Source organism: Hemitrygon akajei, chromosome 4, assembly GCF_048418815.1.
Source record: "Hemitrygon akajei chromosome 4, sHemAka1.3, whole genome shotgun sequence".
Classification (NCBI taxonomy): domain Eukaryota; kingdom Metazoa; phylum Chordata; class Chondrichthyes; order Myliobatiformes; family Dasyatidae; genus Hemitrygon; species Hemitrygon akajei.
Window position 1 is genome coordinate 180,350,664 of NC_133127.1, and position 27,166 is coordinate 180,377,829.

General features: G+C 42.3%; 1 protein-coding gene across 1 annotated transcript in view; it reads right to left on the reverse strand.

Moving 5' to 3' along the window:
- The window catches only part of oca2 (oculocutaneous albinism II), a 509,488-nt gene that overhangs the window by 308,267 nt on the left and 174,055 nt on the right, over positions 1 to 27,166 (reverse strand). The window contains exons 7-9 of the mRNA XM_073041884.1: positions 22,336 to 22,499; positions 18,204 to 18,283; positions 17,333 to 17,486 (exon numbers count right to left, since the gene is read on the reverse strand). Coding sequence (XP_072897985.1) covers positions 17,333 to 17,486; positions 18,204 to 18,283; positions 22,336 to 22,499 — 398 coding nt within the window. The remainder of the gene's footprint in view (positions 1 to 17,332; positions 17,487 to 18,203; positions 18,284 to 22,335; positions 22,500 to 27,166) is intronic.

Here is a 27,166-nt window from a genome sequence, read left to right on the forward strand (position 1 = left end):
CTCTATACTGGATTTCAGTGACAATAATAGATGATCCATTGTACATGGATCAGAGAAAATGCAGGGCTACGTAGGAGGGAAGAGTTAGACTGAACTAGTCTAACTTTTAAGTTAAATGGTCAGCACAACATTGTGGGCTGAAGGGCCTGTACTGTGTTATAATGTTCCATGTTGCATATTATTTAGAGATAAAGTGCAGAACAGATCCTTCAGGCCCAGTGAGCAACACTGCCCAGCAACCCAGCAATTTAACAGGAGCCTGATCACAAGACAATTTATAATGACCAATTAATCTACTAACTGGTACATCTCTAGACCGTGGGAAGAAACCGGAGGAAACCTTTACAATCACAGGAAGAACTTACAGACAGAGTGGGAATTGAACTCCAAACCTTAGCCGCAACAGCATTCCGCTAACTGCTAAGCGGCCATGGCGCCCAATTTTATTGCATGTTCTAGAATAAGCCAATTAATATTACCAATCACCAGTACTAATTACCAATGAAACCAAAAGAAGTTAAAGGAAATTACATCACTGGAGTTGAAGGATGGACTGGATTTCTATTATCCAGCAAAGATTAGGACCATTTGTTCAGACTTTAGAACTGTTTGGTGATGGGGTTACGTTCTCCTTGTGAACAAGTATATAAAGTGTAACTTGAGGAGCAAGTGCCTGTTTTCAGAGTCCAGTTAATCAGCAACAACAGTGACCATCAGACCATAAGACAGTGGAGCAGAATTAGGCCATTCTGCCCAGTGAGTCTGCTCCATCATTTCATCATGGCTGATTTATTATCCCTCGCAACCCCACTCTCCTGCCTTCTCCCCCTAACCCTTGACACCCTTACTAATCAAGAACCTATCAACCTCCGCTTTAAATATACCCAATGACTTTGCCTCCACAGCCGTCCCTGGCAATGAATTCCACAGATGGTCATAGAACACCCCCATTATAGAAACATCCTCTCCATGACCACTCTACTTAAGTCTTTCAATATTCACTAGGCTTAAATTAGATCCCCCTCTTTCATCTAAACTCCAGCAAGTGCAGGCCCAGAGGTATGGAGCACTCCTCATACATTACCCCTTTAATTCCCGGGATGATACTTCTGAACCTCCTCTGGATCCCCTCCAATGCCAGCGCAAACTTTCTTAGATAAGGGTTCCAAACTGCTCCAAAGTGTGGTCTGTCCAATGCCTTATAAAGCCTCACCCAGTAAATCTGTGCACCTACTGATAAAAGAAAATCCCTGATGAGTGATCAAGCAGCAAAGAGGTGGCAGAATGGCCTCCCATCTGAACCTCTATTCTGCCGCAAGTTTCCCTCGACGAGAAAATTGGGTTCCAACTGGTTGAGCGAAGCACGATAATTTGTTTGAAATTACCGAAGCTCCACCACTCGGGCTGCATACTGATCCTCTTCCCTCCTCCTCCTTCAATGGGAAACCTGCTACAGTTCTGAGCATCTCATTATAAGCACAATAATACACACGATGCAAATACAAATGTAAAGAGTGAAAAAAAACTGTCATCCAGCCACAAGAAATGTGAATAAATGAGATACGATGGGAATGGGTTTATTGTTGCTAATGAGAACATTAGAAAAATGAGCCTTCTTTAGTCATTAAAGAGCAACAATATTTACAGGTGACTGCTGCTGCCTTTTGAGGTAATTATGAGGAAAATGTAACAATGTCAATGTTATGACAAAATGTGCTCAGATATTCAGAAATGCTCAGCAAACAACATGACCAGAATCTTTTAGTACAAGTGGGCCCATGATCCATACCATGCATTACCGACTTAATACAGTGTGTGTCGTTAAAATAAACAACAAGTAGGTTGAGCTGAGTCAGCAGAAGTGAGTAAGGAGGGATGAATTATATAACAGCATCCACAACTGCAGAACATCCCAGAGCATGTTAAGCCAGTAGACCAGATTTCTGAAGCCCAAGCCAGGTTCATCCACAACATTGAGGAACATTCTCAGTATGGTCCATGATGAGAGACGACCTGGGAGAGATGTACAGAATGAAAGAGTGGACAGCCAGATACCTTCTCCCAGGGCGGAAATGTCCAGAGGCAGGGGGCATAATTTTAAGAGGATCAGAGGAAAGTATAGGAGGAATGCCGGAGGTAAGTCTTTTCACACAGAGTGTGGTGAGTGCATGAAACTCAACATGCACTCCAGGGCAATACCGCCAGGGGTATTGATAGAGGCAAATATGTCATGAAGCTTGTTGCACAGCAACAATAGTACAGTGCAATACATAAAATTTACTGGCAGTTCCAATGGGAAAGGATAAAATTAAATAAGTAGTTCAAAAAGAGTGCAAAATAATGAAGTAGACTCTAGACCATTCAGAAATCTGATGACAGAGGGGAAGACAGTGTACCTAAAACACTGAGTATGTGTTTTATGGCTCCTCTGCCTGCTCTTTGATGTTAGTAATAAGAAGAGGGCATGTCCTGGGCGGTGAGGGTCCCTCGTGATGGATGCTTTCTTGAGGCGTATTGAAGATGTCCTCGATGCTAGGGCGGCTAGTGCCCATGATTATAGAAATTTGCTACAAGTGTGCAGGAAGACAGAGTTCCATTTTGTTTTAGCCTCATGAGATAACATTGAGAAGGAAAACACGGCAACGTCAATATCAGCAGGGTAATCAGACCACAGATGATTCAACTATATCAAACTCAGAAACGGTACTGTGAGTCTGCAGGAGCAGTGCGGCAGGGTTAAGCTTTTAGAACCAGCCAATGTAACACACACAAAATGCTGGAGGAACTCAGCAGGTCAGGCAGCATTAATGGAGAGGAATAAATAGTCGATGCTTCAGGCCAAGAGCCTTCAACAGGACTGGAACTAGTCAGAGGTTTTTATCTCATTAAATGTTGTGGACCTGATGCAGAAAGTTAGGAAAGAAAGTCATAAAGTTCTGAGCACAAACCGAAATTAGGTGTTCGAACCAAGTCAATTCCAGTCATGGAGCTGGATACATTTTATGTTTTGTTTGACTTGCCCCTTTCCTATCCCGTTTTGCCCCTGCACTGTTTTCTCTTCCTCGCTCTATACCTTCCCACATGCCGTCTATCACACATCCTTGTATTTATACTTAAAATAACTCCCCTCATTCCTTTTCCCAAACTCTGATGATTTTTATCTTCTCTCAGTTCCGAGGAAAGGTCACTGACCTGAAACTCTAATTATTTTTCTACCTTCGCAGATGTTAACCATTTCCCGGCACCTTTTATTTCAGATTTCCAGCATCTACTTTTCAGTAGAAACACGTGCTGTCCCTCGAGTCCAAGAAATAAAGTCAATGCTATTTTCAGCAGGAGGTGAGCTGACACTGGGTGAATTCCACTGGTGTTACAGAGATGCATGTAAAAAATATTGCTTGTTACTTATGATACAGATATGTGGACTAAGGTTCACCTCAGGATCAAACCTCCATCTTCAGTTTCTGATAGTTGATAGTCAGCATCTTGCAAACAATGCCAGGAGTCCACATCACACAAATCTGCCTTCCCTTTGGACTCCATCTACTGTATACTTTCTCACTGCCTCAGTAAGGCAGCCAGCCTAATCAGTACAGCCCGCAAGTCCGGGGGGTGGCGGGGGGCAAAGGAAATGCTTCGAGGATAACATCAAAAACAGCCTGAAGAAATTCAGCGTGACATCTAAAAACTGGGAAGACATTGCACTCGATAGATACACCTCCAGGAATTCTGCTCAAGAGGGAGCTGAGCTACCTGAGAACAACTTCTGTTGTGTCACAGAACGCAAGCAGCAGTTGTGAAAGAAGAGACTGAACGAGTGTGATGACAGCCACCAGTGACTCTTGCCCAGAGGAAAACATCCATCCTGGATCAGCATCTACAGCCACCTGAGGACCCACCAATAGACAGCTCCTTAGGAGAACATCATACTCAACCGGAGTGATTTCATCACTACCACTATGAGAGTGACTGTGCATCAACATCAGTTCTTCAGTTGCAAAGTTCTTTAGAGTGTCCTAAGCATCTGAAAAGTCTTATACAAGTCTCCCTTTACTACACGGAGCACAAGTATTGGTGTACGTTTATATTTTACCTTGTCGAAAGGCTCGATTAAAGTAAAATAACTTGTATTTTCCCAGCACCGACTTGAAATACCGTAGATTTCGCACTACAGAGCGCACCTGATTAAAAGCCGCTGCTCTAATTTTAGAAAGAAAATCAATTTTGTACTTGTACAAGCCGCACTGGATTTTAGGCCGCACCGGATTTTCGGCCGCAGGTGTCCCACGTTGTAATATGAGATATTTACACAGAAAGATATTACACGTGAGGATTTTTTAACTTTTAATTAAATCCATATGGTAACATAAACAAATATATATTGCAAATGCTTTTTTTCGAACCGTGCCTGTAACGCGGCTACTTTTAAATATACATACGTATCGGTAACACAAATTACGTTGCGTATACTTTTTTACTGAACAACATTCCAATATCTCCTAACGACTGGTAAAAAATATATATACTGCAGCCTACCAGGAAAAGTTATTGATCGCCTTTAACTTAAAAGCAGCGTTTTCGCTCAGATCTAATGCCGCTCGCCCCCACCTTCCCGTTTATCGCAAACCGGTATTTCCCACAAGACGCGGCGAAACCGGGTGTGACGTCATAGCATCCCGGGATGTAGTACAGAAAACAAATATAGTTAAAACACTTCTAACTTTAACTAGAAATTACTAACAAATGAATTACTAAGCGAAAATATTATAAACTAAATAACTGCCATAAAGGCAGCACAATGCTTTTCTTCGAGTGTTTTCCATGTTGATGAGGGTGAGTACAAATGACTGATTTACAATAATTTAATTGTGAAAGTGCACTTGATTTATCGTACAATTTCATTGGACCTCTGTGAACTACTCATCAATTTTATTGGTCTACTGTTACGAGGCAAAATGTTTTTGGCGGCATGAAAAAAAACCATGCATTAGCCGCACCGTAGTAAAGGCCGCAGTGTTCAAAGCTGTTCAAAATGTGAGAAAAAAGTAGCGGCTTATAATCCGACATCTACGGTACTTGTTACGCTGGCCTCAAGGTGAGCTCCTCTAATTCTTTGAAGGACAATCATTGCTCAGAAAACTCAGGAAGTAGATGAACATAAAACACTGAACATTACACACAGCACAAACCTGTCAGCCACGATGTTGTGCTAATCTTTTAACCAACTCTAAGAACAATCTAACCCTTTCTTCCTACATAACCCTCCATTTTTCTATCATCCGTCTGGCTATTCAAGAGTTTCTTAAGTGCCCCCGATGAAAAACTGGTCAGAGCTTTGTCATCATGAACCATTCGAAGAATTCCTTTGTTACGTAGCCTGGTGAATGTGAGATTTAAAAAATATTAGCTTTATTTGTCAGATGTAATTGAAAAATCAAAACGTACAGTGAAATGCATCATTTGTGTCAACTACCAAACCAGGCAAGCATTGTCCCAGTCCAAGCAGGTATCACCATGCTTCCATCGTCAACATAGCATGCCTACAGCTTACTATCCTGCATGTCTTTGGAAGTGGGAGGAAACTGGAGCACTCAGAGGAAACCCACGTGGTCACGGGACAAACGACTTACAAGATCCTCACGGACAGGAATTGAACCACGATCGCTAGCGCGAACACAGCCATCACACTGTAGGTTAAAATATCATGGTGGAGTACAGGAGAAAATAAAAAAAATACCATTCTTTTGCAGGGCTATGGCAGCCTCGCTTCCTGTCAAGACAAAACATAGCGTGTATAAATGGAACACTGAAAGCGGGAACAAAATAGGAGCACTATTTCACTGTGAAATTAGCTGGGAGATGAACTGAACCCACTTCACACATGGAACCTGATGAGAAACACCACAGGAGCAGTCAGATAATGATGGCACTTGTTTAGCTGCTGTTTATCATGATTATCCTTCGTCAAAGACACAGGCTTTCACATTCCTTAGCACTCGCACAGACTGCACGACAAAGTACATAGAACCCCACAAAGCAGTTGATATAATGTTGTCGGTACAAGAGTCCGTGCAATGCTTGGAGATTCTGGATTTTGGCTGACATAGCCGAGACCAGTTAGGTGATGTGGTCTACTTCAAAACTGCATTTTCAAAGCAGCATGGGCAATGGAAAATTGCCATTCCCTCTTAACAACAATGAATTCCAGATAGAAAGAATGAACATTATCATCGTCACCACTTAGACACTGTTTTAGGAAGATTGCCAGCTCAATTACAGCATCAATACACTAGAAACTAAACTTCTTTCTTTCCACTTTCTGGTCTATATACACACTATGCCACTGCTCCACGTGAAGATCTGAAATTCATTCCCCTCACATTGATCAATTAGCTGATTTCCTTTTAACCAAGCAGGTAGACATCAAAGCAAGGCATGCAAAATGCTGGAGGAACTCAGCAGGTCAGGCAACATCCAAAGAGGGAAATAAACAGTTGATGTTCTGGGCCTAGTCCTGATGAAGGGTCGCAGCCTGAAGCACCAACTGGTACCGTAATTTCCTTCCATGGATGCTGCCTGACCTGCCACGTCCTCCAGCTTATTGTGCACATTGCTGAATTCTTACAGCTTCTGCAGAATCTCTTGTATCTAGGTAGATGTAAAACCTGGTTCTGTATTTATGGAAGGCCAGACTCAGTCAACCAAATTGAGTTTTGTAAGTAATTGATCTGCCTTTCCAATATATTCTTGCAGTATTTCCTTCTTGCAGGTTTTGTTCCATCAACAACTTGTTGGATTTTGAACATGTTACACTTCCTACCCTCTTGCCCAGATACCTGGCAGCACATTGACAACTTCATTGATATAAAAATTTCTCAGCCTGGTTAATTATTCACTCCTTACTCCGTCCTCCACCCCATCCTTCTCCAGCCTTGTATTCTGTCTCATTTGTTCTATAGAAAATTGTCACATACATAATTCCCCTGGTAAAACTAATAAAACTTCAGCCAGGACATCATGTACTCTGGATTTCTGATCTTATCCAACTCAGGATGAGATTCTGACATACTCTTCTAATCAAGTCTTCTGTTCTCTCCTCTACCATTCCTTCTCTCAATCCCTTCATTATCTGAATCGTTTCCCATTTGCCAACCAGGATATAGCATTTGTTCCTCCAGTTTCTCAATACACCTTGCTGCTCTTTGAAAAACTTATCTGAAACATAGGCAACAGTTCCAGTGTGTTTCCTGGTGAAGCCAGTTTTTCACAACACAGACAACTTTTCCAACATCCCGTAGTGAATAGGCAGAAGTTATCTCCAATATTGGGAAGACTGAAGACATATCTTTAGTCCTAATGATAAATTCAATTTTCCAGTCAGAAACTCCTTCACTTTCGTTGGCACTTCTCAGGACGTGAACTTGATTGACAGCAATCTTGATGTTGTACATTAAACTGTAATGAGCTTCCATGCCATCGTTAAGAAAACCTGTGGTTTTTCGTTACATCGTACCTGTTGTTCATCCAACAACTTAACTACCTACTCTTGGACTTGCCTTCATCTGGTAAATTCAGCTGCCCTCTTCTGTCTCCTACCATCAGGCAGTAGGTACAGAAGCCTTAAAATTCACGCCATCAGAGACAAGAACAGTATTACCCTTCAGCCATCAGACTCCGGAATCAGCATGGATCATTTCACTCACCGCCACTCTGAACTAATGCTATGACCTACAGACTCACTTTCACAGACATTTTCCGACGTGTGGTCTCGGTGTTATTTTTATTTACACAGCTTGATTTGCACATTGGGCGTTTGTCAGTCTATGCATAGATTCTCACAAAATTCTACTGTATTTTTTCTTTCCTGTAAATGCCTACAAGAAAATGAATTTCAGGGTAGCATATGGTAACATACACGTATTTTAATAATAAAGCTACTTTGACTTTAATTATCTGGTGCTTTTAACATACAAACCTTAGAATTTGGCATATTAAAATTTCAACAAAGAATGCCACTACCCTGTGAATTCATTCCAGTATTGCAGCCTTCATAGTCACATTCACAATGGCTAGAAAGGGACTGGAATAAAGCAACATAAACCACATTAATCTACATTTCTCTAACTTTGCTTTACCCATCAACTGTTCCACGTGTGTATATCTGTGTACCAAGATTTGGCTTGGGCATGGGATTAGCATTTTGATTTTCAGCTCTCCACTCTTGTGATGCACTCTATGATAACCATAGAATAATAGTCTGGACTGAACTAAATGGGTTGAAGTGTGTGTTTCTGTGCTGTAGTGTTCTCCGACTCTCTGACTGTAATGCAAAACAGGCAGCACCCCCAAGTGGTGAACTACCGCTGCTAACAACCATTTTTGTTTGAATCTGTGAACAGAATTGATATAGGCTTGGGTAATCTGTGCTGTCTATATTACGTGCATTAAGGTTCATATAATGCTGCAGGCAGGTTGTATTGTAGATAGGCTGATATGATTTGTAATAAGTTCTTGCAGCAACAGTCACCTATGGTCTTTCTTATCAGCTAGAGAACTAAAGAGAATGATGACGGATGTTTCACCCAGTTTTTCTACAACACCGACGCATGCATTTCATTAGAACTGCTAAAACTATTTTAAATTTGTTGGGCAAGGAAGTGGGCCTACAACTACAAGTCGGCACTAAACACATGTAGGCCAAGTTGTTCCAGGCAATGTAGTAACGAGAGTGAGCGCAGTCAATACCTGCCAGGGAAAAGGCATCACTGTATCATTCAGGATGCAGTGCCCATATAGATAGATAGATAGATAGATAGATAGATACTTTATTCACCCCCATGGGGAAATTCAACTTTTTTTCCAATGTCCCATACACTTGTTGTAGCAAAACTAATTACATACAATACTTAACTCAGTAAAAAATATGATATGCATCTAAATCACTATCTCAAAAAGCATTAATAATAGCTTTTAAAAAGTTCTTAAGTCCTGGCGGTTGAATTGTAAAGCCTAATGGCATTGGGGAGTATTGACCTCTTCATCCTGTCTGAGGAGCATTACATCGATAGTAACCTGTCGCTGAAACTGCTTCTCTGTCTCTGGATGGTGCTATGTAGAGGATGTTCAGAGTTTTCCATAATTGACCGTAGCCTACTCAGCGCCCTTCGCTCAGCTACCGATGTTAAACTCTCCAGTACTTTGCCCACGACAGAGCCCGCCTTCCTTACCAGCTTACCAGAAACAACTATTACAATATTTCCTACTTTCAACATTTTGTCACTATTTTAATGAAAGTGGAACATGCAAGGTAGAATAGAATTGAATAGAACTTTATTGTCTTTGCTCAAGACAACGAGATTACAATGCTACTCCAGTCCGTGCAAAACAGATATTTACAACGCATGCGTTTAAATTTTTAGAAAAATTTAAGACAACTGTTTTGCCTCTGGGTTGAGGATGTTTACGGGCGGCACAGTGACACGGGTCGGACAGCCACCGTTCCACAGTTCCAGAGAGCCTGGTTCAATCCTACCTTCGAGTGTGCCTGTGCGGAGTTTACATGTGCGGCAATGTCCCCCCACCCCCCCCCCCTTACAATGTGCATGCAAGTCGGTTCATTGGCCACTGGGAATAGTCCCCAGAATTGCGAGTCTGAAGGGTGAGAGTTGATTGGAGAGAATGGAAGTGTGATCAGTGTGAATGGGTGGATGACGGTCGGCACAGATTCAGTGGACTGACTGGCTTGTTTCCATGCTGAAGTAGAGCTCTCATCATTCTCCTCCATACAAGCTCCAAGGCTATGACACAACAGACAGCATCTCCCGGTTGCCACTCACTTCAAACTCTGCTTCACATTCCCATTCGGATATGTCCATACATGGCCTTCTCTACAGCCATGATTAGGCCAGACTCAGATTGGAGGAGCAACACCTCATATACCGTCTCCAGTTCCTTGGCATGAAAATTGAATTTTCCAACTTCTGGTAATTCCCTCCCCCTCCCTTCCCCCATCCCAGTTTCACTCTGCCTCCTCTTCCAGCTGCCTATCACCTCCCTCATGGTTCCGCCTCCTTCTACTACCCATAGTGCTTTCCCCTTACATTGCTTCTTCACCTTTCCTGCCTATCCCCTCCCTCACCCCTTGATCTTTCCCCTCACTGATTTTTCACCTGGCACCTACTAGCCTCCTCCTCCCCACCGTCCCCCCACCTTCTTTATAGGGCCCCTGCCCCCTCCCTCTTCAGTCCTGACGAAGGGTCTCGGCCTGAAACATTGACTGTTCATTTCCACGGATGCTGCCCGACCTGCTGAGTTCCTCCAGCTTGTTGTACGTGTTGCTTTGACCCCAGCATCTGCAGAGTATTTTGTGTTTAAGGCCATGACACCTCCTGTCGTCAGATGTGTAGAATTAAACACAACAGTCCAGTGTGCATTTCAAAGTTTTAAAGTCACTTCCATGTATTACTATTTATTCCTCTGCTAATATGGCCAAGGTTTATGTACATCTCGGTTCCTGCTTTCCCTTTGTGATCAATTTTTATGGCTTCTCCCTATCCTTCTTACCAATATCTAACAATCTGCATTTCTGTACTTTAAATTTCATTAGCTATACATAAGAATTCCCTCAAAGCTGTAAACACAGAAGATTGTGCAGATACTGGAAATCCAGAGGAACAAACAAAATCGAAATGCTGGAGGAACTCAGCCGGTCAGGCAGCACTTGCGGAGAGGAATAAACAGTCGATGTCTCAGGCCAAGAACCTTCATCAGGATCAGAAAGGGAGGGGGGAGAAGCCAGAATAAGAAGGTGGGAAGAAGGGAAGGAGTACATTCAATATACATATACTGAAATTGATTTACTTATTTATTTATTATTATGGTTATTTTATTTTGTTTTTTTTCTTCTATATTTTGCATTGCATTGAACTGCTGCTGCTCAGTTAACAAATTTCACGTCACATGCCGGTGATCATAAACCTGATTCTGATTCTGACATGCAAGCTGGCAAGGTGATTGGTGAAGCCAGGTGAAGGGGGGGAGGGGTATATAGTGAGAAGCTGGGAGGTGATTGGTGGAAAAGGCAAATGGCTGAAGCAGCAGGAATCTGACTAGAGAAGAGGGTGGACCTTGGGGGAAAGGGGAGGAGGAGGGGCACCAGAACGTGGTGATAAGCAAGTGTGGAAAAGAGAAGGGGTATGAGGAGAGCCAGAATGGAGAATAGTAAAAGAGAGAAGGGAAAAGAGGGAAGAGTGTAGTGGGAAGTTAGAGAAATCAGTGTTCATGCCATCATGTTGGAGGCTACCCATATGGAATATGAGGTGCTGTTCCTCCAACCTGAATGTGGCCTCCTCTGGCAGTGGGGGAGGCCACTGTCTGATATGTTGGAATGGGAATGGGGCATAGAATTAAAATGGGTGGTCACCGGGAAATTCCGCCTTTTGTGGATGAAGCGATCCCCTAATCTACATCGGTTGCTCTATATTTCCAGCATTTGCAGAATCTAGTGTTTTGAGTCTATGTCTCTGACACGTGTTGATACAGAAACGTATGAATAGTAAGGCATATGTTTTCTTTCAGCTGATGGATAGTTCTTGCTGGAAGAATTCCTGTTGAGCATTGAACATTTCCACTCCAGCTCTGAATGAAGGTGTTTGATTTTGATTTAAGTTCCATTCATTAGATTAACCAATTATGGAAAAAAAAACTGAATTTGAGTCATTGAAATGTCTCAGAAAAGGTAGAAAGAGCAAAAGCACGTTCTTTCTGGTTTGGGAAAACTAGAAGGGGACAGAAGCCGAGAAGTTCGTCTAGTTGTGTGGTACACTATTGGTAGTTTTGGTTGTGTGGTTGTCCTTTATCTCTTTCTAATGATCACAAGACACTGCTAGACATTAAGAACATCAAGTACTGCAGGTTTACCCCTCTAGCGAGTTTCTGCATAGTGGCCGAGCTCAGTTTGGGCTTGTTGTGCACCGTGTCATCACCCGCTACAGCCACCCAGGGAAGAAGGCATCTGAGGCGGTGCGTGGTCCAACAAGTGGTGCAAATGACTACCTTGAATGTTTTTCTTACAAATTGGACATTGTTAGTGCAGTATACTGCAAGTCTGGTTCATTGGTTCATCGGCGGGACTGAAGGGAGGTGCAGGGGGTGGGGGGATGTCTGGCCTCGGATGCTGCATGGGCCAGACTTCCATGCCACGGCTTCGCCTGTGGCAGCCGCTCAGTGAGGAGACACTGGAAGTGGTGTGGGAAGAGCATGGTGGGAACACCTTGAAAAGACAGGCACAGAAGGGGAGAGAAACACGCGGAGGAGAGCGGGTGGGAGGAAGTGGGATGTGGGCTCTATTTTTTGAGACAGAGAGAAGGAGAGGGACTTGAGCTAAGAATATTTTTTGGGACAGGAAAGGGAGAGAGGGAGAGGGAATGTAAATTAACAGACTAAGAAACAATTGATTTTCAGAATGGCAAAACTGGAAGTAAAAATAAGACAATAGTAAGCTGTAGGCTCAGAATCAAAGCCAAGGAGGAAGAGTGAAAATGTCTTCCATCACCAAGACTAAGATAGACGTGGAGCTGAGATAAGGTGCAATAGTAGATAAACAGAGTTGAGGTGCCTATGAATAACCTATGAACTGATTAAATAAGATTAAGCATTGAATGATCGATTTTTCCTGCTGATGTTGCTCTAATGTATTAAGTATTCTTTCTGTAATGCACTTGGAGTAAATACCAGCCTTTAGTACCTTGCTTAAGATAGGAATAAAACTTCATTTGAGGAAAGGAAATTTGATTTAAAAGGAAGATAAATTTCCATTAGAAAATAGTATTCCTGAATACGATAAACCATGTAATGTAACCAGATAGATTTTTCAGATCATAGTGTACACTTCAGATCTCTTTGTTTCCTTTCTCATCCTGCCACCTCCCTCCCCACCTTTTTATTCTGGCTTCTTCCCCCTTCCTTTACAGTCCTGATGAAGATTCTTGGCCTGAAACTTCCACTCTTTATTCTCTCCATAGATGCAGTTTCACTTGATGAGTTACCCCCAGCATCTTGTGTGTGTCACTCCGGATTTTCAGCACCTGCAGACTGCCTTATGTTTAAATCCTATTTGCTTGCTAGAATCTAATCTAATCCCGTTAATCTAAAAGTAAATGCTACTGACTGGATTTAAAAACTACAACAATTAAGCGGGTAAACTTCTAACCTATTCATACAACTAACTGTTCAATAATTAAACTAGTATTTGCACATGGTAAAGGTGAACTAAGTAATAGTCTAACATAATACCAATTGATTCTCAAAAGATCTAAAGCCATACGAAGATGTCCTTAACTGGAAATTCATAGCTAATTTCTAATAGTCATGAAAAATTAAACACTTATAAAATATGCATAAGGAGCAAGTGCCAAAAAGAAATGATTCTACTGTGATTTGCATTCCCTCAGAGTATTTTGCCTGTTGATTATTCTTTGTTGAGGAATATCAAAATATAATTGGATCACTACACTCAGTGTCCACTTTAATAGGTACACCTTTCACTCTGGCGTGGTCTTTTTCAGCTGCAGCTGCTGCTTTAGCCCATCCACTTCAAGGTTCCGTGTGTTGTGTATTCAGTGAAGCTGTAAGTGTACTGTGTGGTTATTTGAGCTACGGGTGTCTTCCTGTCAGCTTGAACCAGTCTGGCCATTCTCCTCTGACCTCTCTCCTTAACAAGGCATTTTCACCCACAGAACTGCTGCTCACTGGATGGTTTCTGTCTATCGCAGCATTCTCAGTAAACTCTGGAGACTGCTCTGTGTGAGAATCCCAGGAGATCAGCAGCTTGAGATACTCAAACCACCCCGTCTGGCACCAGCAATCACTCCACAGTCCACATCACTTAGATCACATTAGTTCCCCATCCTGATGTTTGGTCTGAACAACTGAACCTCTTGGCCATGTCTGCATGCTTTTACGCATTGAGTTGGCAGATTAGATATTTGCATTAACGAGCAGGTGTACCTAATAAAGTGGCCACCAAATATATTCTGCACTATTCAGAGTCTTGCAGCTTTAAATAAAAATATTTTGGCGAATGATACCCTTCCTCACTGAGCAAGCGCCTTTGTTACAGACTTATTCTTTTGCGATTATTACTCATGCAGATCACTCATGCACACAGTGTTCATTGATGGACTACTTAGGATAATCAGCGGGATACAGAGAGCCTGTCAGCCGGAGGAAGATATTCTGAGTCGTGACTTGTGTTTCACATTCTTATTACCCATTGTAGGAGGCTGCCGTTATTGTCACTCACAGTGAAAGTAAGCAGCATTGCATAGCTCAGTCCCCTAATACTCTAGACAAGGAGCGCTGGCTTTAATCCTGGTTTTGTAAGTGCTTCAACAAAAGTAGTATAAAATTCAGGCTTTTTCCCCCCACAGATCTCTTGCTAATTGGTACAGTTCAGCCTGGAATAGAGTAAAGTTATAAGGTAACACACACACACACACAAAATGCTGGTGGAACTTAGCAGGTCAGGCAGCATCTATGGAGAGGAATAAACAGCCGACATTTTGGGCCGGGGTCCTTCAGCAGGACTGGAGTGGAAGGGGAAAAAGCCAAAAGGCAGTTCCTTTCCCCCTCCCACCTTTTTATTCTGTGTGGGACAAGTGCTACACCTGCTTCTATACCTCCTCTCTCGCCACTATTCAGGGCCCCGAAGCAGTTCTTTCAGGTGAGGCAACACTTCCCCCTCTGGTCTGTTGGGGTTATTGATGGTATCCAGTGCTCCAGGCACAGCCTCACCTACATTGGTGAGACACGACATAGATTGAGGGACAGCTTTGTCGAGCATCTTCACTCCATCTGCCACGACAGGCGAGATCTCCCGGTGGCCACTCATTTTAAGTCTACTTCCTGTTCCCATTCTAACGTGTCAGTCAATGGCCTCCTCTACAACCGTGCTGAGGCCACTCTCAGGCTGAGAGGGCATTTTCTGTCTGGGTAGCCTCTCACCTCATGGCATGAATATCAATTTTTCTAACTTACGGTAATTTCTCCCCACTCCTCCCATTCTGACTCTCCTCTTATCCCTTCTCTTCTCCTCATCTCCCATCACCTCCCTCTGGTGCCCCTCCTCCTTTCATTTCTTCTATGGTCCACTGACATGTCCAATGATGGATAATTGCCACCAATCTATCATCTGATTCAAGGAAACATGTTGAGCAGGGGAAGGAAGGAAGGAAGGAATCAGATGCGGACCATGTGAAGCTGAGAACACAGTGGAAATTGGTAGTGAAAGTTATGGCATTTTCATGTTCTGTATAAAGGCAGAAAGCTGCACAAATATAGTCTTCAACATAAAATCTGAGGAAGAAGATCTGAATGGGACTGAAACAAGGAATATTCCACACGTGACAAAGGGACAGGGAGAGCTTGGACCTGGGCAAGTTCCCACTACCATATCTTTAACTTGTAGAAGGTGAGTGGGGAGCCTGCGGAAGACCTCGTGTAGAATTCCTTTCAGGTTAACTTGCAAGATTGAGTTGGTGGTAAGGAAAGCAAATGCAATGTTAGCATTAATTTTGACAGGACTATATTACAAAAGTAAGGATGTAATGCTGAGGCTTTATAAGGCATTGTTCAGACCATACTTCAGAGTATAGTGAGTAGTCTTGGGCCCCTTATCTCAGAAAAAAAATGTGCTAGCATCGGAGACGGTCCTGAGGAGGTTCATGAGATTGATTCAGGGAATAAAAGGATTAACCCATGAGGAGCATTTGATGGTTCTGGGCCTGTACTCGCTGGAGTTTAGAAAATTGAGGGAGATCACATTTAAACCTATTGAATACTTAATAGATAGTTTGAATGTGGGGAGGACGTTTCCTGCAGAGGGGGAGTCTTGGACCAGAGGGAAAAGCCTCAGAGTAGAAGGATGTCCCTTTAGAACAGAGATGAGGAGGATTTTTTTTAGCCAGAGGGGTGTGAATCTGTGGAATTCATTGCCACAGTTGGCTGTGAAGGGCAAGTAATTTGGTACACTTAAATGGGAAGTTGGTAGGTTCTTGATTAGTAACGCTGTCAAAAGTTATAGGGAGAAAGCAGGAGAATAGGGTTGAGAGGGATAATAAATCAGCCAAGACAGAATGATGGAGCAGACTTGATGGGACAGCTACCTAATTCAGCTCCTATGCCTTGTTCCAGCCAGTGTCAATTGCCACACTGGAAGGAAGTAGACACACCAAAAGATTATCCTGCCCAACAGGATCACAGCATGCCTTATAATTGTCCCTGCAAAACAAAAAACATTCTTCTGGAAATATTGTTTGTGAGATAAATTGTGGCTAGATTGGAATGTACCAAGCTGCTCATCTTTAATAGTCTGTCATGGGGCTTTTTGTATCCACACGAGCAAGATGATTTAACGGCTCATCTAAGATACAACGGCCTTGGCCACTGAGAGAGCTATTGTGCTAGAGAGCCAACCTTTATTTTGTGCTCTAAACTGTGGAGCAAGCATTGAATAATAATTAAAAACAAAATTCTGAAATAATATAGTCACAGGACATAAAATTGTAGCCTTTGTTTTGTGTTTGTCTCAAAACTTATCCTGATCATTCTCCTAAACCAAAAAACCATAAGATGTAGGAGCAGATTTGGGCTTTTTGTCCCATTGTGTCTGCTCTGCCATTCCATCATCGGTGGCTTATTATCCCTCTCAACCCCATTCTCCTGCCTTCTCCCCAGAACATTTGACGCCCTGACTACTCAACTTCCATTCTAAATATACTCAATGACTTGACCTCCACAGCTATTGTGACAATGAATTCCACAGATTCTCCACCCTCTGGCTAAAAAAACCCCTCCTCCTCCCTGTTCTAAACCATGCTTTAGTTCCTCCCTGTAAAAATCCAGAGTTTCCAAACAAAATAATAACCTAAAAAGCAGTACAAAAGAAATATTGCATATTCAAATTAATTTTCCTCTTACCCCAGTGATCAATCAAAACTGAGTGACGTTCTCCGGATTAAATTGGCTGTTAGTGCAGGTTCACTTTATTATTGACATAAACATTTTATGACCAATTATTCCTCTAAAAGTCGTATGGCTTTCCATATGTGACGAAAATCAAAGATTGTCTCAGATTTTCATACTTATTGGCTAATAATTTAACTATAACAGGGACCTTATTCGGTTATATAACTAAATTAGAGCATTACAATTATTTCAGAAAGCATGGAAGTCTTACTAAACCCATTCATTCTGCTCAACATTTTGCACACTCTAATGTCAGAAATAGAATAGAATATAATATGCAGCCAGTCAATAAACAGAAGGAACTTACCTCAAATACAATAAGGATATAAACTCCAGCCAAAATGACAGATGCAATTGCAACTTGAGTCTCAACACTTGCGTAGAGATACTGGTAACTGATAGATAGCGGAACTACTTCGTTGTTCTTAAGGAAGGCTTGTACATTTATGCCAATTTCTTTGCTGCAATAAAGAAAAATCACTGAACAATTATGCCTCTCAAAGTCCAACCCTACATCCCCATTGTGATAGCTGGAAATGGGCAAGGCCGGCCAACAGGGCTCTGGTGAAGCTGCATGGGCCAGTCCCCTGTACTGTGCATACAAAGGATTGCAGAAACATTGATGAATTCCACCATACCATCGACTTCAGACGATGGAAGTAGGAGGTCATCGATGGACTATGCTCCACTGGGAGCCAATGGCCCAACTGGACAAGACTGAACAATTACAGTACAACTGTATTGCTTTTTAGAACAAGCAACTTCAAAAACACCTACAATCAACAATAAAAAAAACAAAAACTTAGCCAAAGAAGTAAAATTTTATGGAGTGGATAGAAGAAGCATTAAAGAGAAGGAAGGGAGGAGGGACCAGGCCAGAAGAACCTCCAAGCTCATCCACCTTTCCATTCCATGAACTTATTAGTGTTGAAACATCTGTTAATCTTATCCTTATGTATACTCGGACATGGTCCTTTGAGGTCGATAATTCTAAAGACTTATAACCGATTACTAATCCAACACAAGTGAACCATACAGACAAACATGTTTGTTTGAGGATGCGATGATAAAAGTCTTACGGATAATTTACAAACAGAAGTGGCCGTGACATCAACCTACAATCCACACCTGCCTGTAATTAATTAATCAAACAAATACATCCTAACTAAAACAATTACCTGCTAGCCACCTCAAAGGTCCTTGTCTTGATGAGTTGATTCCTTTGTGGATTTAAGGGAATAGTCCAATTCTGCACTAACTGTAAAATGTATAAATTGGACAAACATTATTATTGACTTTCTACGCAAGCAAACTCTGTGCAAGTATGAGATAATGCTGCAAATAGCTTCTACTTATGTACTCTTCCAAAATACACCCAGTGGCCTCTTAATTAGGTACCTCTTGTACATAATAAAGTAGCCACTGAATGTATGCTCCATGATCCTCTGTTGTTGTAGCCCTTCCGCTTCAAGGTACAACATGTTGAGCGTCTAGAGATGCTCTTCTGCACACCAGTGTTGTAACGTGCAGTTATTTAAGTTACTGTTGCCATCCTATCATTAAGAAGGCACTTTTGCCAACAGAACTGCCATTCATGAGATTGTTTTGGTTTTTTTGCACCATCCTCTGTAAACTCTAGAGACTGTTGTGCATGAAAATCCCAGGAGATCAGCTTTACTGAGATTCTCAAACCTCCCTGTCTGCTACCAACAATCATTCAACAGTCAACATCACTTGGATCACATTTCTTCTCCATTATGATGTTCAGTCTGAGCAGCAGGTGAGCCTCTTGACCATGTCTGCATGCTTTTACATATTGAGTTGCTGCCACATGATTAGCTGATTAGATATTTGCCTTAATGAGCAGGGTACTGGTGTACCTGATAAAATGACCACTGAGTATACTTCTTCAGTAACAAAGAACAAAATAATCTCCTGATTATTTGAGCCTCTACATCCAAAACATCATTCTCTGCAACTTCCACTATCTTCGATGGGACGCTCCCACCAAACATATATTTACCTCTCCCCACTCTCCACTGAGATCGCTCCCACTATGATTCCCTCGTCCATACATTTCCCCTCCCCCCACGAATCTCCTTCCTGTCTCTGACCCCTATAGGTGGCAGAAGTACTACATGTGCCCGTTCACCTCCTCCCTCACCTCCATTCAGGGCCCCATACAGTCCTTCCAGGTGAGACAACATTCACCTGTGAATCTGTTGGAGTTACCTACTGTATCTGATGTTCCTGAAGCAGTCTCCTCTACACTGGTGAGATCCATCATAAGTTGGGAGACTGCTTTGTTGTACACTTCAGCTCCATCCACAGAAAGCGGAACATCCCACTGGCTAACCATTGAAATTCCTATCCCTATTCCTGAACTGATATTGGCCTCCTCTCAGCACTCTTAGGCTGGAGGAGTAACACTTCATATTCTGTCTAGGTAGCTTCCAACCTGATGGCATGAACATTGATTTCTCCAGCTTACAGAGATTTGCCCCTCCCTGTTGCCTCTTCTTCATTTCCCCACTTGGGCCTCTTACCTCTTCTAGTCACCTGCCTATCACCTCCCCTGGTGCCCCTCCGCTCTCCTCTCCTATCAGATTCCTTCTTCTCCAGCCCTTTGCCTTTTCTATTTATCACCTCTCATCTTCTTGCCTCATCCTCCTTTCCCCCATCTATCTGGCTTCACCTATCACCTTCTAGCTTATCCTCCTTTCCTTCCCTCCACCTTCTTATTTTGGCATCTTCTCCCTTCCTTTCCTGTCCTGAAGAAGGGTGTTTGCCCGAAACATCAACTGTTTATTCTTTTCCATAGATGATGGTGTGTGTGTGTGTGTGTGTGTGTGTGTGTTTGTGTGTGTGTGTGTGTGTGTGTGTGTGTGTGTGTGTGTGTGTGTGTGTGTGTGTGTGTGTGTGTGTGTGTGTGTGAGTGATTTTTTGTTCACTCACAGGATGTGGGTGTCACTAACAATGCCAGTTATTCAAATCCATTCCTACATCCCCTTAAGCGCAATATCTTACTTAGCCATTTCAAAGACTATCAGTGGAAACAAATCGATGTTTCAGGGCAAGATCATCTGGACTTAAAGACTGAGAGTAGATAGCCAGTCAAAAAATGTGAGGGGATTGGATGGGATGGAGCAAGAGCTAGCAAGGGATAGGTGGATTCAGGTGAGGGGAGGTTATCGGCAAATGGAGGGAGGGAGAATGAAGTAGAGGCTGGGAGACAATAGGCTGAGGTGACAAAGGGATGAAGATGATGGAATCCAATAGGAAAGAAAGGTGGATATTGGAACCAATTAACAGAGGTGGGTGGTAGATGGGGGCAGTGGGTGAGGTGAAGGGTCTCGATTCAAAACATCGACCATTCATTTTCCCTCCACAGATGCTGCCTGACCCAATGAATTCTTCCAGCATAGAAACATAGAAAACCTACAGCCCAATACAGGCCCTTCGGCCCACAAAGTTGTCCCAAACATGTCCCTACCTTAGAAATTACTAGGGTTACCCATAACCCTCTATTTTTCTAAGCTCCATGTACCTATCCAAAAGTCTCTTAAAAGACCCTAACGTATCTGCCTCCACCAACGTTGCCAGCAGCCCATTCCACGCACTCACCGCTCTCTGCGTAAAAACTCACCCCTAACATCTCCTCTGTATCTATTCCCAAGTACCTTAAACCTGTGCCCTCTTGTGGCAGCCATTTCAGCCCTGGGAAAAAGCCTCTGACTATCCACATGATCAATGCCTCTCATCATCTTATACACCTCTATCAGGTCACCTCTCGTCCTCCGTCACTCCAAGGAGAAAAGGCCAGGTTCACTCAACCTGTTTTCATAAGGCATGCTCCCCAATCCAGGCAACATCCTTGTAAATCTCCTCTGAACCCTTTCTATGGCTTCCACATCCTTCCTGTAGTGAGGCGACCAGAACTGAGCACAGTACTCCAAGTGGGGTCTGACCAGGGTCCTATATAGCTGTAACATTATCTCTCAGCTCCTAAATTCAATTTCATGATTGATGAAGGCCAATACACCGTATGCCTTCTTAATCACAGTTAACCTGCGCAGCTGCTTTGAGCATCCTATGGACTTGGACCCCAAGATCCCTCTGATCCTCTACACTGCCAAGAGTCTTACCATATATTCTGCCATCATATTTGACCTACCAAAATGAATTACTTCACATTTATTTGTTATTTCAGATTCCAGTGTCTGCAGTCTCATGTCTCCTTTTCAGAAAGGTAGCCATATTGATATGGGATTGGAATAACACACAGGACTGAATGAATAGATGGGTTTTTACATCAATCTGGTTGTTTCTTAATCACCATACAGCTTTATTTACGTAATTTAAATTTCTCAGTGCTTTGAAGGAAGTTAAAGTTGTACCCCAGGTTATTAATCATACCTCTTGATTACTGGTTTTGTAATATGTCATTATGTCACCTCATGCAGTATGATGTAAATTCATGATGATGTGTGTGATGGGAATAAACAGCTTTAATGTTGTATGAAACACAACATTAGGTTGTGTTTAATATTGGGGAGGGCACTGAGGAGCGTGGTAGAACAAAGGGATCTGGGAATACAGATAATTCATTGAATGTGGTGTCACAGGTCATAAAGAAAGCTTTTGACACGTTCGCCTTCATAAATCAAAGTACTGAGTACAGGAGAAGGGATGTTATGGTAAAGTTGTATAAGACATTGGTGAGGCCTAATTTGGAGTGTTGTGTGCAGATTTCCCACTGGAAAGGTGTACATAAGGTTGAAAGAGTACAGAAAAAGTTTACAAGAATGTTACCAGGACTGGAGGACCTGAGTGAAAAGGAAAGATTGAATAGGTTAGGACTTCATTCCTTGGGATGTAGAAGATTGAGGGGAGATTTGATGGCGGTACTCCAAGTTATGAGGGGTATAGATAGGGTAAATGCAAGCAGGCTTTTTCCACTGAGGTTGGGTGAGAATACATACAGAGATCATGGTTAAGGGTGAAAGTTTAAGGGGAACACGAGGAGGAACTTCTTCAGTCAGAGGGCCAGGAGAGTGTGGAATGAGCTGCCAGCACAAGTGGTGCATATGAGCTTGATTTCAATGTTTGAGAGAAGTCTGGATAGATACATGAATGGTAGGGTTGTGGAGGCTATGGTTCTGGTGCAGGTCGACGGGAGTAGGCAGTTTCAATGGTTCAGCACGGACTAGATGGGTCGGGCGGCCTGTTTCTGACCTGTACTTTTCTATGACTCTATGACAAATGACATCAAAATGCCTGAAAGGATATAAAATCAGAACATAGTGATACCTGAACCTGCTGACGACGTCTCCTTCTTTCACCACCTTCTGCCACCTGTTCTATTTGTAGGTTAATGTACTCCTCGGTTTTCATATGAATCTGGTCTTCGGCAAATGGTCCTGCTACTTCCAGCTTCAGAAGAACAGCATCCCGAATGTTTGTTAGATTCAATACTGAAATAATTTATTCAAGGATACCACAGAAAAATAAGAGAATTACACCAAGTAATATCCCAATAACTAGTGACTTTATTCAAGGTGGGTAAGAATTGTTCTCTTTACAAGGATGTTGCTGGGACTTGAGGATCTGAATTACAGGAAAAGGTTGGATGCGTTATCCCATAGGAGAATGAGGGGAGATTTGATATACAAAATTAATAGGATAAATGCAAGCAGGTTTTTTCCACTGAGGTTGGGCGAGACCAAAATTAGAGGTTAAGGATGACAGGCGAAATGTTTAAGGGGAACATGAGGGGGAATTTCTTCACTCAGAGGGTAGTGAGAGTGTGAAATGAGCTGCTAATAGAAGTTATGGACACAGGTTCAATTTCAACATTTAATAGAAGCTTGGATAGGTACATGAATGGGACTGGTATGAAGGATTATGGTCAGGTCAAGGGTTCAAAAGATTCAAAGGTTCATTTGTTATCAAGGCATGTATCCATATACAACTCTGAAATTTGTACTTCCCCAGACAGCCGCGTAACAAAGAAAGAACATGCAAGTCATGAGAGAGAAACATCAAACTTGCCTCCCCTAGACAAAAACGAACAGCATCCCAATCATCACACCACCCCCCCCCCAAAAAACCCCTCACCCTGCACAAAATGGAATGGGAACATCGACCCCCCCAAAAAGCAAACCCTCCCCCACACAAAAAAATTAGCAGCACATCAACCCCCAAACACGCTCTCCTCGCGCAACAAAACGGAAAAGGAAGAGGCAATTAAAAAAAACACAGGTCTAAAAACCGTTAGGTCTGAAAAAGCCCGCAGTTCATAAACGCATTTGTCCAATCTATAAACACAGAACCACGTCACCATCTTCCGATATCGCTGACATTCATCAAAAGAGAAGCACACCACATGAGGCAGAGGGGCCTACCCTCAGAGGGGTCCTACCCATCTGCCACAGCGAGCCACGCAGTGGTAAGACGCTCACAGACTACTTCTCCGGCAGCGATCAAAAAGCAGGCAGTCAGCGCCGAAACTCTCACTCGCCTTCTGCATTCGCCTCAAAGGTTGATGGAACTTGGCAGAGTAATAGTTTGGTACAGACTAGATGGGCTGAAGGGCCTGTTTCTGTGCTGGAGTGCTCTGTGACTCTACCATACAGTATCATCATAATACACTTTGAGAGTCTCATTTACAGCAAGGATATGAACCAGGGACCCTCATTAAAATATAAGCAGCTGGGTTTGAAATGCCTAAATATAGTTTGCATTTAGTTTGGTTGTCTTAGTCCAATCATCAAGTTATCTAATAATAATAAATAACCTTATCATCAAAGGTCCCCACCATCTTGGCCATGCTTTCTTCTCGCTACTACCATTGGGCAGGAGCTACAGAAGCTTTAGGTCCCATATCACCAGGTTCAGGAGCAGTTGATACCATACAATCATCAGGTTCCTGAACCAGCGTGGATAACTTCACTCGCCACTACTCTATGACATACACATTCACATTCAAAGACTCTTTCCAACTGCTGTTCTCAGTCTTATTTTTATGTGCACTGTTTGTCTCTTTTGCACATCTGTTGTTTGTCAGTCTCTGTCAGTTTATGTACAGTTTTTCATTAAATTCTATTGCATTTCTTCTTTCCTGGAAATGCCTGTAAGAAAATGGATCTTGAGGTAGCATGTGGTAACATCTATATACTTCGGTAATAAATTTACTTGAACTTCGAACTTTTAAAATACGTGTCTGTGGAGGGAAATGAACTGGTCAAGACCCATCATCAGCATTGACAGAGTAGAGGGATTTGGGCAGTATAAAAAGGGGTGGGGCAGAGGTGGAGCAACAGCTGGCAAGTGATAGGTTAATCTAGGTGAGGTTAGATGATTGACAGATGGAGGGGAAGTGTAGTAATAACAAAAGAGACTGGGAGGTGATAGGTGGAGACAACAAAGGCTGCAGATGAAAGAATCCAATAGGAAAAGGAGGAAGAGCATGGAACAAAGCAAGATGGATGGGAAGGGCAGACAGGAACAGTAGAGTGAGGGTCCCAGTGGGAGGGGTGTTTGGGTGATGAGCAGATAGAATAAGCAGAGGAGGGGATGAAACAGAGTGAAGGCGGGGGCTGGAGGTGTTGGACGTGTGAAGCTGGAAAGTGAAAAGGACAGAGAGAGAGCAGTTTGCATAAAACAGGAGTAGTCAATGCTCAGGCTGTGGTATGCCCAAGTGGTATAAGAGGTGATGTTCTTCTAGCTTGTGTTTATATCAATTGCTTAGAGCAATGAGCCAAGCTTCTGAGCAGCTAATATTACAGACAATAAAAGCACTTGCCCCATTTCCCCAGACAGGGCATAACCTTTTGTTCTACATGTAAAATTCAATAATTTCCACAACCCAAAGGAAAATTCAGGGAGAAATTAATTCTTACCGCATATAATAACTGTGTGAATGTTAAGCTCCCACTTCTAAAGTCGGAAGCAGAGTTCAGCATACATAAATTATAAAACTGCATTCAGAGCTTATAACAGAAGACAAGATTTGTAACTTGAATCATTATCACTCTTTTTTTCCCTCAAGAATCATTAGTATTAATTAATTAGGGCAATAACAAGTGTCACTGAAAGCAAGACCTCAGAAAGAAAGGAGTCCCTTCAAAACAACAGATGCCAACAGTTTCTCTTTCTGCCTCTGATGACTGAAGAGAATGCTGGCCACGTTTCACGGTGATGTTATGCAAGCAACACATTAAAGCAATTTATCTTCTAAATTGTACTCTGACAAATTTCCCAGGCTAGTAAAACTATTACAGCAGAACAGGAGGACTTTCAGCCCATTGGGTCACAGCTGCTTTGCCTGAGAACAGTCCAGCTATTTCTTCTTCTCCCACCCTCTTTCTGGGCTCCCACAATTTATTTTCTTTCAGATGCACATTCACCCCTCTTTTAAATTCTGCAGCTGAACAATTATCTTTGGCAAATGTTTTCCACACTTTAACCACCTGCTGTATAAAAGCTTTTTTCCTAATGTTAGTTAACCCTAAAGCTTCCTGAGAATAAATAGATTTTAAACTTTTTGTTGTTAAAAATTTCAACCATTAGATATACAGTAAAATAAAATCCTAGGCTTGTATATATGCATGTATAAAAAACAATTATCAAATATGGTATTGTCTGCACTGTTGTAACTATATGTTAACTCTAACTATATGTAACTATGTGGTTTTGTGTAGGTCTTGTAGCTTTAGTTTTTTGTTTGTTGGGTGGTAGAGTTGGTCTCCTGACTTGGTGTGTCTGGGTAGTCTTGTTTTGTCTGGTGGATTTGGAGCTCCTTTCTGGGGAACGCGCTAAGATGGTAGCGCGATATTAATACGTAGCAGCCTCTCCGGACTCTGGATTTGGGGATTACCAAATGTTATGTGGATTTTCTGGTGTAGTCTGTTTTGTCGTGTGCTTTTGTGATATCATTCTGGAGAACGTTGTCTCGTTTTTTAACTGTATTGCATTTGTGGTTTCTAAATGACAATAAACTGAAACTGAACTGAACTGAACAGAGCGATTTGGGTGAAGAGTTACATTATATTAAAAAAATGCTCATAAACACAAGAGATTCTGCAGATGTTAGAAATCTGGAGTAATATACGCAAAATGCTGGAAGAACTCATCATCTATGGAGAGGAATAAAATGTTGAGATTTGAGGGCAAGACCCTTCATCAAGGCTGGAAAGGAAGTGGGAAGAAGTCAGAATAAGGTGGGAGGAAGGGAAAGGAGTACAAGCAGGAAGGTGATAGGTGAAGCCAGGTGAGGGGAAAGGTAGGTGTGTGGGGGGGAGGAAGAGGGGTTGAAGTGAGAATCATGAAGGTGATAGGTGGAAAAGGCTGAAGAAGAAGGAATTAGAATCAGACAACACACACAAAATGCTGGTGGAACACAGCAGGCCAGGCAGCATCTATAAGGAGAAGCGCTGTCGACGTTTTGGGCCGAGACCCTTCGTCAGGACTCTTCTCCTTATAGATGCTGCCTGGCCTGCTGTGTTCCACCAGCATTTTGTGTGTGTGTTGTTTGAATTTCCAGCATCTGCAGATTTCCTCGTGTTTGCTCTTTAAATTAGAATCAGAATCAGGTTTGTTATCACTGGCATGTATCATGAAATTGCAGTTCAATGCAATACATCATAATATAGAAAGAAAAAAATAAATCAATTACAGTAAGTATATTAAGTAGCTCAGAAGTTAACTATTTAAATTAAATAGCTAAATTAAAAATAGTGCAAAAACAGAAATGATAGAAGTGAAGTAGTGTCCGAGGGTTCAATGTCCATTTAGGAATCGGATGACAGAGGGGAAGAAGCTGTTCCTGAATCACTGAGTGTGTGCCTTCAGGCTTCGATACCTCCTACCTGATGGTAACAATGAGAAGGGGGCATGTCCTGGGTGATGGGGATCCTGGGAGAGGATAATGGGAGAAAGCTAAGGGAAAATATTCACTGTTTATTTATATTATCTAGTTTGCAAATTCAGCACATATAGTGTTTATGGTACACACAAATATAATTTACTGATGAATTTTACTTCTGAGTCAAAGAGAAAGATAACGTGGTCAGAAATCTGTAAGTACAATTGCTACCCTCAGCTTTTTCCAAAGCTGCTCATCATTTCAGTTCCCTACTTA